At 47.3% G+C, this 17,821-nt stretch overlaps 1 protein-coding gene across 1 annotated transcript in view; it reads left to right on the top strand.

The window, feature by feature from the left end:
• LOC124594405 overlaps positions 1-17,821 on the top strand; it is a 226,816-nt gene that overhangs the window by 157,139 nt on the left and 51,856 nt on the right. Inside the window, exon 5 of the mRNA XM_047132775.1 lies at positions 16,231-16,500. Coding sequence (XP_046988731.1) covers positions 16,231-16,500 — 270 coding nt within the window. The remainder of the gene's footprint in view (positions 1-16,230; positions 16,501-17,821) is intronic.

The following is a 17,821-nucleotide window of genomic DNA, read 5'->3' as shown; positions in this document are numbered from 1 at the left end:
ATACTATCAGAAATTATCTGCAGCTTATCATTTCACACACAAAACATCTGTCACGTCAAATAAAATTCCATACGACGCCGTTCATGTCTGCATTCCTTCTCCCCAGACAAGGGGACAGAACTTTGGTGCTCAACGTGTTTGTGCTTCGCGCTTCCTCTGTGTTCGCCCCAAGAACTCCCGAAGTTACTACTGTCGCCTGTCCGCAAGTCGACTCAAAGAGCACAGGCTACGATAGACTGTCGTGAGCACCTTTGTAGATGCCGACAGCCAGTAGACGTGCGCACAAAACAATTGTAAAGTAATAAAGAAATGTCGCGTACAAGCTCATTTTATCACCCCAAGTACCTTCGATTATTCCGAAAAGATACGAAGGCATCTTGAAATGTAATTCCTTTAAGTATTTTATGTGAAAACCCTTAAAGCGTTTTAAATAAAACAACCTTTATTAACATTCTACATCTTTATTCACCGTCTACTTATTATTTCTCAATTTAGTCACCTTCGTGACGAACACTTCTCTCTCCAAAGGAGAGACAAGTTTGTTGTTAACGTTACTTTAGAATCCGTGGTCTAAGGGGCAGTCTGCCGCCGGCAGTGCTGCGAGGCGGTCACGCGCCAGAGCGCTGCGGGCGAGGCGCGCACGGTGTGTTTGTGTTTACTTCGGCCGGTGTAAGTGCCGTTTTCCTTCTAGACCACCATGGCGCACAACTATCGGAAGAAGACATTACGTTTCAACTTTTGTTCCGACTTCGCCCGACCCAAGGCCCTGGAGGTAGAACGATTTATACGCGATGAAGTTAAAATACCACCAACGGATCTAATTGGTATCCACTTGTCCATAGTTAGCAGTACCGTCTACGTCAAAATGGTCAACGATGCGGCGTGTGACAAGGTGCTTCAAGAGGCAAAACGTGGACTGCGCTTCTGTCATTCCGACGGCAACGTCGGACCCGTTACCGTCGATCACGCAGGTCTCGGCGCACGGACGATAAGGATCTTCGAACTGCCGTTCGAACTACCTGCAGACGTCGTCATCGAGGCGCTCCGTCCCTATGGCAACGTTCTGGAACATGTTGCCGAACGATGGGTCCAATTTCAGACCTATCCAGTTTTAAACGGTGTTAGACAGGTCCGCATCGAGTTGCAGAAACACGTGCCTTCCTATCTGCGTATCGGAGGCTGCCGTGCCATTATAATGTACGACGGCCAACCTCGGACCTGTTCCGGTTGCGGGAAAGAAGGTCACCTACGGTCTGAATGCATTCAACGACGTGTCGCGCAGCTCCCGTTGTCGGAAGCGTCCGTCACACCCACGATGACCGCCCTACCGGTCACTTACGCAGCGGCTCTTGCCACGTCTACAGTTTCGTCCAGTCCGTCGCCCGGTCCTTCCGATCGGCACGTCCCACCGTCCCAGTCACCAACGGACGGTACAGACGTCCCACCCGACAACATTGCCGCCGAACAGGCTCCCGCACCGGACGCTGAGGAGACCAGTACATCTTCACAACACCTGTTTGACAATTTCATTGTACCCACCGACGCCTTCGAACCAGGTCGACGCTCCTCCTTGCCGTCGTCCGACACTGAGGAACACGTGCGCAAACAACGCTCGCCACGTAGGCGCAAACGCCGTCGCCGTTCACCCACGGGCTCTCAGAGCGTTGCCACCCGCGACGACGAAGACGACACCCAAGCAGCCGACATTTCCACGCAGAGGTCGGCGGACAACTTTCACGATGAACAAGACGTTTCGAAGGACGGGACCACTATGGAGGTCGCCACGCACAATGTAACGATCGGTGCGCCGGTTGAGACGCCTGTCTCCCCGCCGACAACTCCAGATCTCTCTCACCACGACGCAATTCCCATGGACATTGGACAGACCCACGGCACAGGAGCATGGGCGGACGACATTGAGGAAGGTACGCCCCCTCCTCCGGATGAGTTACCTCCGCCGGACGAGGCTACCTGTTAACATCAAAAGCGAGGCATTGCAGCTGATGGGACGGGACTTCCTGTCGGTGCACTCCTCTTACTTCCCTTGGTGATGGTAGATGCGCGTCCACCACCACTGAAACAAACATACCGGTTTGCCACACTGAACATCAACATGATCGGCACTGCACCCAAGCTGCAACTCCTATGTGACATGCTTCGGGCCTCTGACGTCGACGTCGCCCTTCTTCAGGAAGTACGCGTTGCCACACTACCACCAGTCTACGGCTACGACTCATACACATCCACATGTGATCAATCAGGGCGTGGAGTGGCTTTCTACATACGCGATGGAATCCCACTCACGGACACGACAATCCTTCCCTGTGGAAGAGGCATGGCTGTTACCATCTTCGACACGCGCGTCATCAATATCTACGCTCCGTCTGGCTCCACGAACCGTCGGCAGCGGTCCACTTTCTTCGGACATGACGTGGCGCCCCTGTTTTCTGGACGCTATGATCGCCTTATCATGGGAGGCGATTTCAACTGTGTCCTCCATCCACAGGACCAAGTACCTGGTTATTCGCCATGCCCGGCGCTGCTCACCTTAATCGAAGATTTTCATCTAGTGGACGTTTGGGAGAAAATTCATGGCAATACCCCCGGTTTTACCCATTATACAGCACATTCTGCGAGCAGACTGGACCGGTTTTATGTCTCTGCTCACCTCGGCAATGAAGTCGCCCAAGCTGAACGATGGCCCCTTGCATTTTCGGACCATTGCGCCGTCATTTGCTCCCTGGCTCTGCCACCTCAGTCAGTGTGGCGCAGCAGAGGTTACTGGAAGCTTAATACCTCCCTCCTTAATGATCCACACTGCCGACAATGTATTGCCACTACATGGGCGTCTTGCGAAAGACGCCTTCCGCAGTACACATCCACGTTCCATTGGTGGCTCCAATGTGCCAAACCTGCGATCAGAAAGGCCTTCATACAGTGTGGCAAGGAAGCAGCAGCATGGCATCGAGACACCACAAATTTTCACTACGCCGTCCTCCGTGAGCTCGATGCGCTCCCTCCATCACCTGACACCCACAGGGAACGACAACGTACTAAAGCTCGTCTCCTCTCTCTTCAACGTGCACGACTGCATGGTGTCGTGGTGCGTTCCCGACGACAAGACCTCCTCCACGACGAAACCCCATCCACAATCCATGCTGCATCCGACCATAGTCGTCGACGTCGGCTTTTCGTCCCCAACATCACGACCTCCGATGGTGTTCACCACACAACACAGGCGGCGGTCGTGTCCGCCTTTGCTGAACATTATCGCCAATTTTATGATGATGAACCGATGGCGACGCCCGTTCCTGATGATCTCCGTCCTTCCCCTGATCGGACCCTCACCGTAGCGGAGTCAACGTCCATGATGTCTGCAATCACCGCAGAAGAGGTGGTAGATGCGATCAACAAAGGGGCCCAGAACAAATCACCCGGACCAGATGGTCTCCCAGTGGAGTTTTACCGGGCGTTCACCACGTTAATGCTTCCTCGCTGGACGGAAATGATTCAGGAACTCTTTACTCCGTCCTTCCCAATTCCACCTGAATTCGTCACTGGTATTCTTCTACCTGTGCCTAAACCGAAGGGAGGTTCTCATGTCTCTGCATATCGCCCCCTTTCACTACTGAATGCAGACTATTAAATCTATGCACGCCTCTTAGCAGCGCGCATACGCACCGTCTTACCTACGGTCCTTTCACCTGAGCAGACTGCACGTGGTTGTCGGGCCACCTTACAAACAGCCCTAGGAGAATGCCGTGACCTCATTGCACTGGCGTCGGTTTGTCGCCTTCGTGCAGCACTGGTATCCGTCGATTTCACGAGTGCCTTTGATCGCGTTCGACACCCATTCCTCCTCATGGTGGCGACACGTATGGGGTTCCCATTGCTTTTTGTCGATGCCATTCGCCGGTTACTCCTTCCCGCGGTCTCGATGGTACAAGTCAATGGGAGGCTTGTAGGACCGATTCCTATACGCCGCTCTGTGCGTCAAGGATGCCCTATGTCTACTTTACTATATGCCATTGCACTTGAGCCCCTCATCACTGGACTTACCTCTAGACTGCAGGGCCTCACTTTGCGTGACCACACCTTTCACTGTAGGGCTTATGCGGACGATCTCCTCTTTCTCACCTGCTCCTCCACGGAACTCAATGACGCCATCCAATGGGTCCACCAGTATGGACGTCTTTCTGGTAGCATTCTTAATGTCCGTAAATCGACTATGATGCACATTGGGCGCGGCCTCCCGGCTATGGTGCTGACCCCACTCCCAGTTAGTGCCACCCTTCGTTACTTGGGTATCGAATTTACGAGCTCCACACACCGCACGGTGGCCCTGGCTTACCGGCGGCTTTTGCAGTCGATTCGGCACCATGTTCGCGGTCAAGTGCACCGTAACTTAAACCAACTCCAACGTGTGTCCTATGTCAACATCTATGTCGCCCCTAAACTGGTACACGTCGCCCAGATCCAATGCCGTTACTCCTTGGCCGCCGCATCCAATCAGCCTTTGGATATTTCGTGTCAGCAGGGGCACTTTTCAAAGTCCGCTACAACATTCTAACACTGCCTCCTGCAAAAGGTGGCCTCGGACTCATCAACGTGCGGGCACGCTCTTCTGCACTCTTTGTCCACACTCTGTTGCGGCACTGGCAGGGGCCGGTCCCGTCTTTAACACGCAGTCTCTTAGATATCCTCCGACCAGCTTCTCTCGATCCACCGATCAATGTGGCACCTATTTCTCCATTATTGTACTACGTCGCCAATTGTTTCATAGAACTCAGCTACGTTCGGGCCGATCTTCCAGTCACCCGTCCTCCCCGTACAAAAGATTATTATCGTTTGTTTATGCTGTCCAACCCTTGCGACCCCATGGTGCTACAGCATCCTGACATTAACTGGCGCACGGTTTGGGGGTGTGTGCATGCACCCTTTTTACCGTCGTCTGTGTCTGCACTCTGGTATGTTTCAGTCTATGGAAAATTCCCGACTAATAGTCGACTTTATCGCATAGGACTGGCCACCTCCCCACTCTGCCCTGACTGTCAGCTCGAAGACACCGACGAGCACCGTCTTACGTGCCCCCTGAAACAAAACGTATGGCTCCTCATCCAACGAATTGTGGGCTTTTACCTCCGTGCCCCGCCAAAGACGGTAACCCCGGATTTCCTGTTGTTGCCCCAGACATTTCACTACCCTCTTGCTAAGCACCATACCCTAATCTGGTTTCGAGGACAGGCTTTAGAATATCTCTTTCGGAGTGGTCCGCATACAGTTCTTGACTTCTGGCACAAAGTTGTGACCGCGCATAGCACCCTCACCCGAAAACCATCTTACCGACAAACTTTTGCCGGTTATCTCCGCAGCGTCTTCCTTGACCCCCCTCAAAGTTGGGGTGTACCATGCCTACCTGTCACATGATGCAACACCCTTATCCACGTTCTCACGCATCGACCAAAAACAAACACAATTTTTTTTTTTTTAAAAAAAAAGGAAGAAGACAGCATATGTTATATTTTGTTGTATTTAATGTTTTTCCTTTTTAATATTTTTTTGTTTAACTAACAGTCATTTGTATATTTTTAAATGGTACCTTGAAGAACTCTTGCATAGTTAATATATATGTACTTTTAGTTTGTTCAATACAAATTTTTAAACAAAAACAAAAACAAAAAAAAGAGGAAAATAGGATATGTTCTAATTTGTTGTATTTCATGTTATTCTAATAATTTGTTTACCTAAAACTCATTTGTATATGTTTAACTGGTACCTTGAAGAACTTTTGCTTTGTGTATATGTATATGTACTCTCCGTTTGTTCAATAAAAAAAAAAAAAAAAAGGAAACAAAGAAAAAAAAGTGGCAAGCGTCGTGCGTTCTAAACATACAGTCGCCTGTTCGCGTCCAACTGTGTTTCTTTCCTTTCTTTCTTTCTTTCTTTTTTCTTTTTTTTTTTTTTTTCCACAGTCGGTCTAAAGTTATGAGTCTGACTGAACATCGAAAAAAAAAAAAAAAAAAAGGGGTAGCGTCTTTGATTCATAATCAAAACGCCTTCGGTCCCGGGTTCGATCCCCGCCAGTGCCTAAATTTTGATAAATAATCAGCATTGGCGGCCGAAGACTTCCGGCATAAGAAGTCAGCCTCGTTCCGCCAACGGCCTTGTCAAAGAGGGCGGAGGAGCGGATAGAGGTTCAGGGCATTCTCTTGTCCTAGGGGTGGGAAGTTGAACCAAAAGGCGGAAGAATCAGCAATGATCAACGACATGAGGATGCAGAGGGCAATGGAAACTTCTGCATTAAAGACACGTAACGTGTATCCACAGGACATGTGGCCTGTAATTGAAGAAGTGTCATGATGATCTCTCCATTGGCAAAAGATTCCGGAATAGTCCCCCATTCGGATCTCCGGGAGGGGACTGCCAAGGGGGAGGTTACCATGAGAAAAAGATTGAATAATCAACGAAAGGATAACGTTCTACGAGTCGGGGCGTGGAATGTCAGAAGCTTGAACGTGGTAGGGAAACTAGAAAATGCAAAGGCTCAATCTAGATATAGTAGGGGTCAGTGAAGTGAAGTGGAAAGAAGACAAGGATTTTGGTCAGATGAGTATCGGGTAACATCAACAGCAGCAGAAAATGATATAACAGGTGTAGGATTCGTTATGAATAGGAAGGTAGGGCAGAGGGCGTGTTACTGTGAACAGTTCAGTGGCCGGGTTGTTCTAATCAGAATCGACAGCAGACCAACACCGACAACGATAGTTCAGGTATACATGCCGACGTCGCCAGCTGAAGATGAACAGATAGAGAAAGTGTAAGAGGATATTAAAAGGGTAATGCAGTATGTAAAGGGGGACGAAAATCTAATAGTCATGGGCGACTGGAATGCACTTGTAGGGGAAGGAGTAGAAGAAAAGGTTACAGGAGAATATGGGCTTGGGACAAGGAATGAAAGAGGAGAAAGACTAATTGAGTTCTGTAACAAGCTTCAGCTAGTAATAGCGAATACCCTGTTCAAGAATCACAAGAGGAGGAGGTATACTTGGAAAAGGCCGGAAAATACGGGAAGATTTCAATTAGATTACATCATGGTCAGACACAGATTCCGAAATCAGATACTGGATTGTAAGGCGTACCCAGGAGCAGATATAGACTCAGATCACAATATAGTAGTGACGAAGAGTAGGCTGAAGTTCAAGACATTAGTCAGGAAGAATCAATACACAAAGAAGTGGGATACGGAAGTACTAAGGAATGGCGAGATACGTTTGAAGTTCTCTAACGCTGTAGATACAGCAATAAGGAATAGCGCAGTAGACAGTACAGTTGAAGAGGAATGGACATCTCTAAAAAGGGCCATCACAGAAGCTGGGAAGGAAAACATAGATACAAAGAAGGTAGCTGCGAAGAAACCATGGGTAACAGAAGAAATACTTCAGTTGATTGATGAAAGGAGGAAGTACAAACATGTTCCGGAAAAATCAGGAATACAGAAACACAAGTCGCTGAGGAATGAAATAAATAGGAAGTGCAGGGAAGAGAAGACGAAATGGCTGCAGGAAAAATGTGAAGACATCGAAGAAGATATGATTGTCGGAAGGACAGACTCAGCATACAGGAAAGTCAAAACAACTTTTGGTGACATTAAAAGCAACGGTGGTAACATTAAGAGTGCAACGGGAATTCCACTGTTAAATGCAGAGGAAAGAGCAGATAGGTGGAAAGAATACATTGAAAGTCTCTATGAGGGTGAAGATTTGTCTGATGCGATAGAAGAAAAACCAGGAGTCGATTTAGAAGAGATAGGGGATCCAGTATTAGAATCGGAATACAAAAGAGCTTTGGAGGACTTACGGTCAAATAAGGCAGAAGGGATAAATAATATTCCATCAGAATTTCTAAAATCATTGGGGGAAGTGGCAACAAAACGACTATTCACGTTGGTGTGTAGAATATATGAGTCTGGCGATATACCATCTGACTTTCGGAAGAGCATCATCCACACAATTCCGAAGACGGCAAGAGTTGACAAGTGCGAGAATTATCGCACAATCAGCTTAACAGCTCATGCATCGATCAGTTTGGCTTTAGGAAAAGTAAAGGGACGAGAGAGGCAATTCTGACGTTACGGCTAATAATGGAAGCAAGGCAAAAGAAAAATCAAGACACTTTCATAGGATTTGTCGACCTGGAAAAAGCGTTCGACAATATAAAATGGTGCAAGCTGTTCGAGATTCTCAAAAAAGTAGGGGTAAGCTATAGGGAGAGACGGGTCATACACAATATGCACAACAACCAAGAGGGAATAATAAGAGTGGACGATTAAGAACGAAGTGCTCGTATTAAGAAGGGTGTAAGACAAGGCTGTAGCCTTTCGCCCCTACTCTTCAATCTGTACATCGAGGAAGCAATGATGGAAATAAAAGAAAGGTTCAGGAGTGGAATTAAAATACAAGGTGAAAGGATATCAATGATACGATTCGCTGATGACATTGCTATCCTGAGTGAAAGTGTAGAAGAATTAAATGATCTGCTGAACGGAATGAACAGTCTAATGAGTACACAGTATGGTTTGAGAGTAAATCGGACAAAGATGAATGTAATGAGAAGCAGTAGAAATGAGAACAGCGAGAAACTTAACATCAGGATTGATGGTCACGAAGTCAATGAAGTTAAGGAATTCTGCTACGTAGGCAGTAAAATAACCAATGACGGACGGAGCAAGGACATCAAAAGCAGACTCGCTATGGCAAAAAAGGCATTTCTGGCCACGAGAAGTCTACTAATATCAAATACCGGCCTTAAGTTGAGGAAGAAATTTCTGAGGATGTACGTCTGGAGTACAGCATTGTATGGTAGTGAAACATGGACTGTGGGAAAACCGGAACAGAAGAAAATCGAAGCATTTGAGATGTGGTGCTGTAGACGAATGTTGAAAATTAGGTGGACTGATAAGGTAAGGAATGAGGAGGTCCTACGCAGAATCGGAGAGGAAAGGAATATGTGGAAAATACTGATAAGGAGACGAGACAGGATGATAGGACATCTTCTAAGATATGAGGGAATGACTTCCATGGTACTAGAGGGGGCGGTAGAGGGCAAAAACTGTAGAGGAAGACAGAGATTGGAATACGTCAAGCAAATAATTGAGGACGTAGGTTGCAAGTACTACTCTGAGATGGAGACGTTAGCACAGGAAAGGAATTCTTGGCGGGCCGCATCAAACCAGTCAGTAGACTGATGACCAAAAAAAAAAAAATTAAAAAAAAAATGCTTGACACTGTTGACGGGTCCACAACCTCACCTCTGCTTGAACTGCTTCATCACTGTGAAATTGCGGTCCACGAAGATGTTGTTTATGTTACGGAGACAGATGAAAATCGAATGGGTCGAGGTCGGGGTTGTATGGTGGGTGATCGCAGACAGGAAACCGAAGGCGTCGGATTGTCGTGGATGCCGCAGCTTTCGTTTGTGGTCTCGCATTGTCATGCTGAAGCACAGGATGCTTCATGTGCGGATGAACTCTTCCAATTCATGGTTTCAGTGTTTTGAGGGTCTCTCATGCACAGACGAGGTTCAGTTTGTCGTCGTCAAGTTACAAGCTACAGTTCTGAGACCTCTACCGGGAGAGCGTTCATCTTGAGTCACTGAAGCGGGAAAGTCGATCAGGTAATAAGAATGACATGTAAATATCTCACCGAGACTACGAAGAGAATAAAAAATTCAAACTCATTACTTTTCGTCACGCAGTCCAATATTGGGTATATCTTAAGTTTCTCAATAACGGAGGGTACTCACAATAACAAAAATTCCTACTAATAGTGCTACTAAACGCTAAGAATAAAATTGAGATCTGATTCGTAGGTCACCCGGAAGAAAAACATTGTCTTCAAAAGTAAAAAATCATTAAATTCCGTATTCATCATCGTGCATGAAAAGTAAATATTGATTACGTTGTTGCTTCTAGATACTCATAGTAAGCCTACAATATCTTTGGAAGGTTTACAAAACATCCATGCACATTAAAGAGCCTAAGGACTTCCTTTTCTAGATGAAATAAGGAGACAAAAGTAGCCTAAGGTACTGGCACAACAGTGTATACCAACAAAATGGATGCATATATAACAGCAGGTTGCAAGGCACCCCAGATATGCCCAATAATGTATGTTCATGTCTAGGGAGGTCGGTGGCCAGTGGAAGTGTTTAAACTTATGAGAGTGTTCCTGGAGCCACTCTGTAGCAATTCCGGACATGTGGTGTGTCTTTTTGTCCTGCTGGATTTGCCCAAGTCCGTCGGAATGCACAATCGACATGAATGGATGCAGGTGATCAGACAGGATGCTTACGCACGTGTCACCTATCAGAGTGGTATCTGGAAGTATCAGAGGTGCCATATCACTCAAGCTGCACGCGCCCCACACCATTACAGAGCCTCCATCAGCTTGAACAATCCCCTGCTGACATGCAGAGTTCATACCCGTATACACCCATCCGCTCGATACAATTTGAAACGAGACTCGTCCAACCAAGCTACATGTATGCAAACATTAACAGTCGAATGTCGGTATTCATGGGCCCGAGCGAGGAGTTGTTTCGTATAGTCACAAAGTGTACATGAGTGGGCATTCGGTTCCGAAAGCCCATATCGATGACGTGTCTCTGAATGTTTCGCTCGCTGGCCCTTGTCGATGGTCCAGCATTGAAATCTGGAGTAATTTGTGGAAGGATTGCACTTCTGTCACGGTTCTCTTCAGTCGCTGTTGGTCCCGTTCTTGCATGATCTTTTTCCGTCCACAGAGATATCGGAAATTTTATGTTTAACCGGATTCGTGACATCCATGTTACACTCGTGAAATGGTCGTACGGAACAGTCTTTACTTTATCACTACCTCGGAGCTGCTCTGTCCCATCGCTCGTGCGCCGACTATAACACAACTTTCAAACTCACTTAAATCTTGATAACCTACCACTGTAGCAGCAGTAACCGATCTAACAACTGCGGCAGACACTTGTTGTCTTATACAGGCTTTGCCGACCGCAGCGCCGTATTCTGCCTGTTTAGATATCTCTGTGTTTTAATATGCATGCCTGTACCTGTTTATTTGTCGGTTCAGTGTATATAAAGCTCTACTATCCGACGCATCTTTGGAAATATCAGTCATATGTTCGAAATGTTTGTATAGTAATTATGAAGCGAAACTAAATGCCACATTTCAAGGTTGAATGCAGAATAAGTACAGGTGAACAAGTGAAAGCAGTTATGGACAACTTAAGTTATGAAACACTTTTTAAGCATTGAACTTTGACTCAAGATCTCTAATATTCCACAAGTGTCGTAGTTACACCACAATGTTACATGTAAGGTCACGGAAAATTGCCGCTAGAGTCTTAACACCACCATACATTTTTCTTAGGCGAAATGAAATGCTGATAACGTAGCCCGTTCAAACATCATAGGCGAAATTTATGCGGGCAATGAAGGAGATAAAACGAGTGGGCCTAAGCCGGGACGTGGGGCGGGGGTGAGGGCGGAATCCGCGGCACTTGTCACCCCCGGAGAGCGCCGTCGTCTTATGCGCGCCCATAGATAACACGTGCCCTGACACTGAGCAACGGCGCGGAGCGGCGTCCGCCGGCAGATAGATGGCACTGCTGAGCCGCTTATAATGGAGCACTCGAGTAGCTCAACCAGGGAGGGAGTCTGTAACGGAGTTGAACCTCGGCGCGTAACTGACAGCGGCTATGTAGCACTGCTCGTGTTGCTGCTGGCTGGTTCGGCTAGGCACGCCATTTGAGAAGTTGTTCCATCCTGCCGTATTCCCTTCACACCTTGGTGGTAGAAAAACATTTTACCTTCACAATTGAAAGAAAAACAGTCCTCGGTCACTATATTTAAACGAATTAACCGGGTTTCAACACTGCTAGGAGTGTCTTCCTCAGAATTTAAATCAAAGAATGGTCTATATTCTATAACATGGTCACAGAATTATGACTAAAAACGTATGGTAGAGTATAAGTACGGAATTATCGTACTTATGTCATTTATAAAATAATAAATATTCTAAAAGGGCATTAGTCATAAAGATATTTTACATAAATACAAGTGTGATGGAGAGCCACTAAGGGCTGCTCGTTAGTTGCGTGGTGCAGGTTGCAAAACGGAGTCTTTGTCCTTTTGGCATATTTATTATTTTATAATTCCGTACTTATACTCTACCATACGTTTTTAGTCATAATTCTGTGGCCATGTTATAGAATATAGATCATTCTTTGATTTAAATTCTGAGGAAGACACTCCTAGCAGTGTTGAAACCCGGTTAATTCGTTTAAATATAGTGACCGAGGGCTGTTTTTCTTTCAATTGTAACTATTCACGGTCTCTGAACCTGCAGCCATGTAAAAAATTTTGCTAATCTTACCGTCAGTTTTTGGCCTACCGTATGAACTTTTCATACTCAATTCGGGCGTAAATGACATGCCGCTATTTGGGATGGATAATGAGATGCCAAACATGTGTTTATACATGATATTATAAATTACTTCTGATCCTTTTGTGACATGCGCCAGCAGCATCGATATGTTTCGAGGCCAGTAGCGATATTACGGCAGGCTGGAGTGCTTTTGGCGGATGACCGGCTGCGACAGGTGAAAATTCACTACTGGCCATTAAAATTGCCACACCACGAAGATGACATGCTACAGAGGCGAAATTTAACCGTCAGGAAGAAGATGCTGTGATATGCAAATGATTAGCTTTTCAGAGCATTCACACAAAGTCGGTGGCGACACCTACATCGTGCTGGCATGAGGAAAGTTTGCAACCGATTTCTCATACACAAACATCAGTTCACCGGCGTTGCCTGGTGAAACGTTGTTGTGATTTCTCCTGTAAGGAGGAGAAATGCGTACCATCACGTTTCCGACTTTGATAAAGGTCGGATTGTGGCCTATCGCGATTGCGGTTTATCGTATCGCGACATTGCTGCTCGCGTTGGTCGAGATCCTAGGACTGTTAACAGAATATGGAATCGGTGGGTTCAGGAGGGTAATACGGAACGCCATATACACCACATAGTTTTATTGTCTGCTCTATCCTGTAAATATGATACCAGTCGTATAGCGGGCAGAGTTAACAATAATTTGCACTGCAGTCGCGGGAGTACTTTGTGTAAAACACACACACACACACACACACACACACACACACACACACACACATACACAAGCGCTCGCACGCACACACGCAGCTCAAAACATTTCACATTCATGCTCTACAGGTACTGCAAGAAATATATTGCTGCATCACAAAATAGCACCGAACGTGGCATATCTCCAGCTTTCGGACAGCAGACTCGTATCACCAGCCGCTGACAGGGCAAAGGATGCCCTGGTGTCTCTTCAGGTCCGTCGTGTTCTACTGATCCCCAATATTCCGTCTTGCATTCAAAGTGGAGTGGCAGGACTTGGCTTTCACATAATTTAATGACATTTTAAATCGCCATGGTCGTGTGTCGTATCGTGACTGCACAGAATACCAGAATAGATGTTGACCCAGTGGACAGAAGATATTTAGAAGGACTAGGGAAAGGTCGACATTCAACCAAGAGAGCGTAACAGGCAAATACCTAATACACTGTCCAGTCACATGTCAAAAGCATGAGTAACCACCTTTTGCAGCTCGGACCGCTGCGAGACCTCCTGGTAGAGAGCGAATTTCTGGAATGTACCGACAGGAATGTGGACCCATGCCGACTCCAGTCCATGGCCGGTTGCGCTAGGTCTCTCGATTGAGGAACCGTGAGGCAAACCGTCCCATCAAGGTGGTAACTGATTAGCGATTGGGTTTAAATCCTAGGAAGGTGGGGAGGGAGGGTGGTGGTGGCTGGTGGCCAGGGGAGTACAGTAGACTATTCCTGGCTGCTCTTCGAACCACACACATACACTGTTAAGTGTGTGACACGTTGCATTATCATGTTGGTAGATGCCACTGTGCCAGTAGAAATAAACTGCATGCAGGGATGGCCATAGTCCCCGAGAATAGAGCCATACTTGTGTTGAACTTTTGTGCTCTACAGGGAACGCCATGCAAACAAACCAGACGTGCAAGCCAACGGCTACCTGTCGCCACTCAGTGGACGTCCAGCTTTCGTCGCCTATGAGTATGTGTACATGAACCAGGCACCTGTTGCAGCGGCCCACAGGCAACAATGTTCACTGAACGGTATTTGACGAGACATTGTGGTAGCTTGTTTGTTCATCTGAGGCTCAATTCGGCGTCTGTTTGCCTGCACATCGCTCACCCCTGTCATCTATAGCCCTTGATGCACCGCAGTTACCTTGGCGCCGGTTTTGTACAGCGCCGTTTTGCCATGAACAATATCACAGCGGCAAGTGAACTGTTTACTGACTTAGTCGTTTCGAAAATATTTCCAGCCTTGGCCCAAAAGTGACTGATCATGCGCTTTTGGACGCCAGAAGGATAGCTCCGTTTCCACACTGCAACCGCGACTGTACTGTATCCATTCCACTGGTAGTGCTACCACCTGCCGTCTGTTGAGTGGTTACTACACGTTGTGACCGGATGCGGTCGGTGGTTCTGTTAATGTTTCTGGACCGTGGACATGCTGAAAGAAGAAGGGAAATGCGTCAGCTCACCTATCGTTGACTATGGAACCGAGATGTACACTACTGGCCATGACAATTGCTACACCAAGAAGAAATGCAGATGATAAGCGGGTATTCAGTGGACAAATGTTTTATACTAGAACTGACATGTGATTACATTTTCACGTAATTTGGGTGCATAGATCCTGAGAAATCAGTGCCAAGAACAACCACCTCTGGCCGTAATAACGGCCTTGATACGCCGGGGCATTGTGTCAAACAAAGCTCGGATGGCGGGTACAGGTACAGCTGTCCATGCAGCTTCAACACGATACCACAGTTCATCAAGAGTTGTGACTAGCGTATTGTGACGAGCCAGTTGCTCGGCACCCATTGACCAGGCGTTTTCAATTGGTGAGAGATCTGGGGAATGTGCTGGCCAGGGCAGCAGTCGAACATTTTCTGTATCCAGAAAGGCCCATACAGGACCTGCAACAGGCGGTCGTGCATTATCCTGCTGAAATGTAGGCTTTCGCAGGGATCGAATGAAGGGTAGAGCCAAGGGTCGTAACACATCCGAAATGTAACGTCCATTGTTCAAAGTGCCGTCAATGCGAACCAGAGGTGACCGAGACGTGTAACCAATGGCACCCCATACTATCAGGCCGGGTGATACACCAGTACGGCGATGACGAATACACGCATCCAGTGTGCGTTCACTGTAATGTCGCCAAACACGGATGCGACCATCATGATGCTGTAAACAGAACCTGGATTCATCCGAAAAAATGACGTTTTGCCACTCGTGCACCCAGGTTCGTCGGTGAGTACACCATCGCAGGCGCTCCTGTCTGTGATGCAGCGTCAAGGATGTCCGAAGCCATGGTCTCCGATTTGATAGTCAATGCTGCTGCGAACGTCGTCAAACTGTTCGTGCAGATGTTGTCTTGCAAACGTCCCCATGTGTTGACTCGGGGATCGAGACATGGCTGCACGATCCGTTACAGCCATGCGAATAAGATGCCTGTCATCTCGACTGCTAGTATACGAGGCCGTTGGAATGCAACACGGCGTTCCGTATCACCCTCCTGAACCCACTGATTCCATATTCTGCTAACAGTCATTCGATCTCGACCAACGCGAGCAGCAATGTCGCGATACGATAAACCGCAATCGCGATAGGCTACAATCCGACCTATATCAAAGTCGGAAACGTGATGGTAGGCATTTCTCCTCCATACACGAGGCATCACAACAACGTTTCACCAGAAAACGCCGGTCAACTGCTGTTTGTGTATGAGAAATCGAATGGAAACTTTCCTCGTGTCAGCACGTTGTAGGAGTCGCCACCGACGCCAACCTTGCGTGAATGCTCTCAAAAGCTAATCATTTGCATATCACAGCATCTTCTTCCTGTCGGTTAAATTTCGCATCTGTAGCACGTCATCTTCTTGGTGCAGCAAGTTTAATGGCCAGTAGTGCAAATAGTCATTCTGCTTACTGCTGTTTCAGTATGGGATGTTCAAAGTGTACGCTTATGTTATGTCGACACTGTAGACAGCACGTTGGAAATGCTATTGTCGTCGGTTAAGTTTGCAGACAGTTTGCTGGTGACTGCCGTAGACGCGGTGCCGGTGGTCGGCGGAGGCGGTGCTGTCGCGGGACGCGCTGCCGCTGGCGGTGCGGCTGTGCCCGGAGGCGGAGAGCGTGCGCGTGCGCTGCGACAGCGACACGCCGCACGACGCGCTCGAGGCGCTCGGGCGGCTGCGGCGCATGCGCGAGCTCAGCGTCGCCTGCGTCACCAGCGGCGAGCGCAGCCTGCTCGACTTCCAGGACCTGCTGCCGTTGCTCGACGCGCACGGCCAGAGGCACCTCGTCTCGCTAGAGCTCAAGGTGCGTAGTCCGCCCGCGCTGCGCCGTTGAGCTCAGTGGCCGGTATTCGGCTTGCGACGCAATCGGGTATTTGTACTTTTTTTTTTTTCAATCGTACGTGAGGTTCAGATCTCAAATACGAGGATCACTCCAAAAGAAATGCACACTATTTTTGAATAAATACAGTTTTTATTCTGCGTGTGTGAAAGTTTTGCAGTTGTAAATACATCCTTCCCGCTTGTTTTCAAACTTAGTTCTACCTGTTCCCGTCAGTGGCGCCGTCACAACATGTCTTCAAGATGGCTGCTACTCTTGACGTTCGTCAGAAGCAGCGTGCTGTCATAAAATTCCTGTGCTGTGAAAACGAGACAGTGGGAAACATCCACAAGACGTTGAAAAAGGTGTATGGCAATGCTGCTGTCGATCGCAGTACAGTTAGTCGGTGGGGAAGCAGGTTACGTGACGAAAGCGGGCACGGAAATATTGAGGATTGTCCTCGCAGCGCCAGGCCTCGAACTGCACACACTCCAGACAATGTGCAGAGAGTTAACGAATTGGTGACGCTGATAGACGCATCACAGTAAACGGATTGTCGTGCTACGTTGAGATAGGGGAAGGAAGTGTTTGCAGAATACTGAAAGTGTTGGCGTTGAAAAAGGTTTGTGCCATGTGGGTTCCCAGGATGTTGACAGTGGCTCACAAAGAAACAAGAAACACGGTATGCAACGAACTTTTGGAACAGTACGAGAATGGTGGAGATGAATTTCTTGGAAGAATTGTGACTATCATCTCTTTGAGAAACTGAAAGACTCTCTTCGTGGAACAAGGTTTGATGATTATGTCTCCTTTGTGTACGCTGCCAAACAGCGGCTCCAACAGGTTGGTCCAGCATTTTACCGTGCGGGTATACAGGTGCTGGTTGGAAGATGGGGTAAGGCAGTTGAGAAGAATGGATATTATATAGAGAAATAAAAATATTGTTCGTAAAGGATGTATCTACACACTGTAGAACTTTCAAAGGTGTATAATAGAAGATAATTTTTTTTAAAAAATAGTGTGCATTTCTTTTGGAGTGACCCTCGTATCAATCACCCGAAACAGTTTGATGCAACTCCCAGAAATTCTTGAGAAAATCAAGTTTTCCGCTCGAGCCTTATACCCTAGAACACGACTCTCCAAACCGCGGCCCTCAGGGTTTAAGCGGACCATAAAGTGAGCATTTAACACACTATCGGTAGAAAATGGACTTCTTTAAAACGTAATGTCAATATTTTCAATTTCAAACTCCCCCCGCACGATGCTATATCTCATTGGTCCAAGAGGGTTTATTGTTTCTATTTAT

This window comes from Schistocerca americana, chromosome 2, assembly GCF_021461395.2.
Source record: "Schistocerca americana isolate TAMUIC-IGC-003095 chromosome 2, iqSchAmer2.1, whole genome shotgun sequence".
NCBI classification, from domain to species: Eukaryota; Metazoa; Arthropoda; class Insecta; order Orthoptera; family Acrididae; genus Schistocerca; species Schistocerca americana.
Note: the sequence above shows the minus strand (reverse complement) of the source record. Positions and strands in the feature narration are given on the sequence as shown.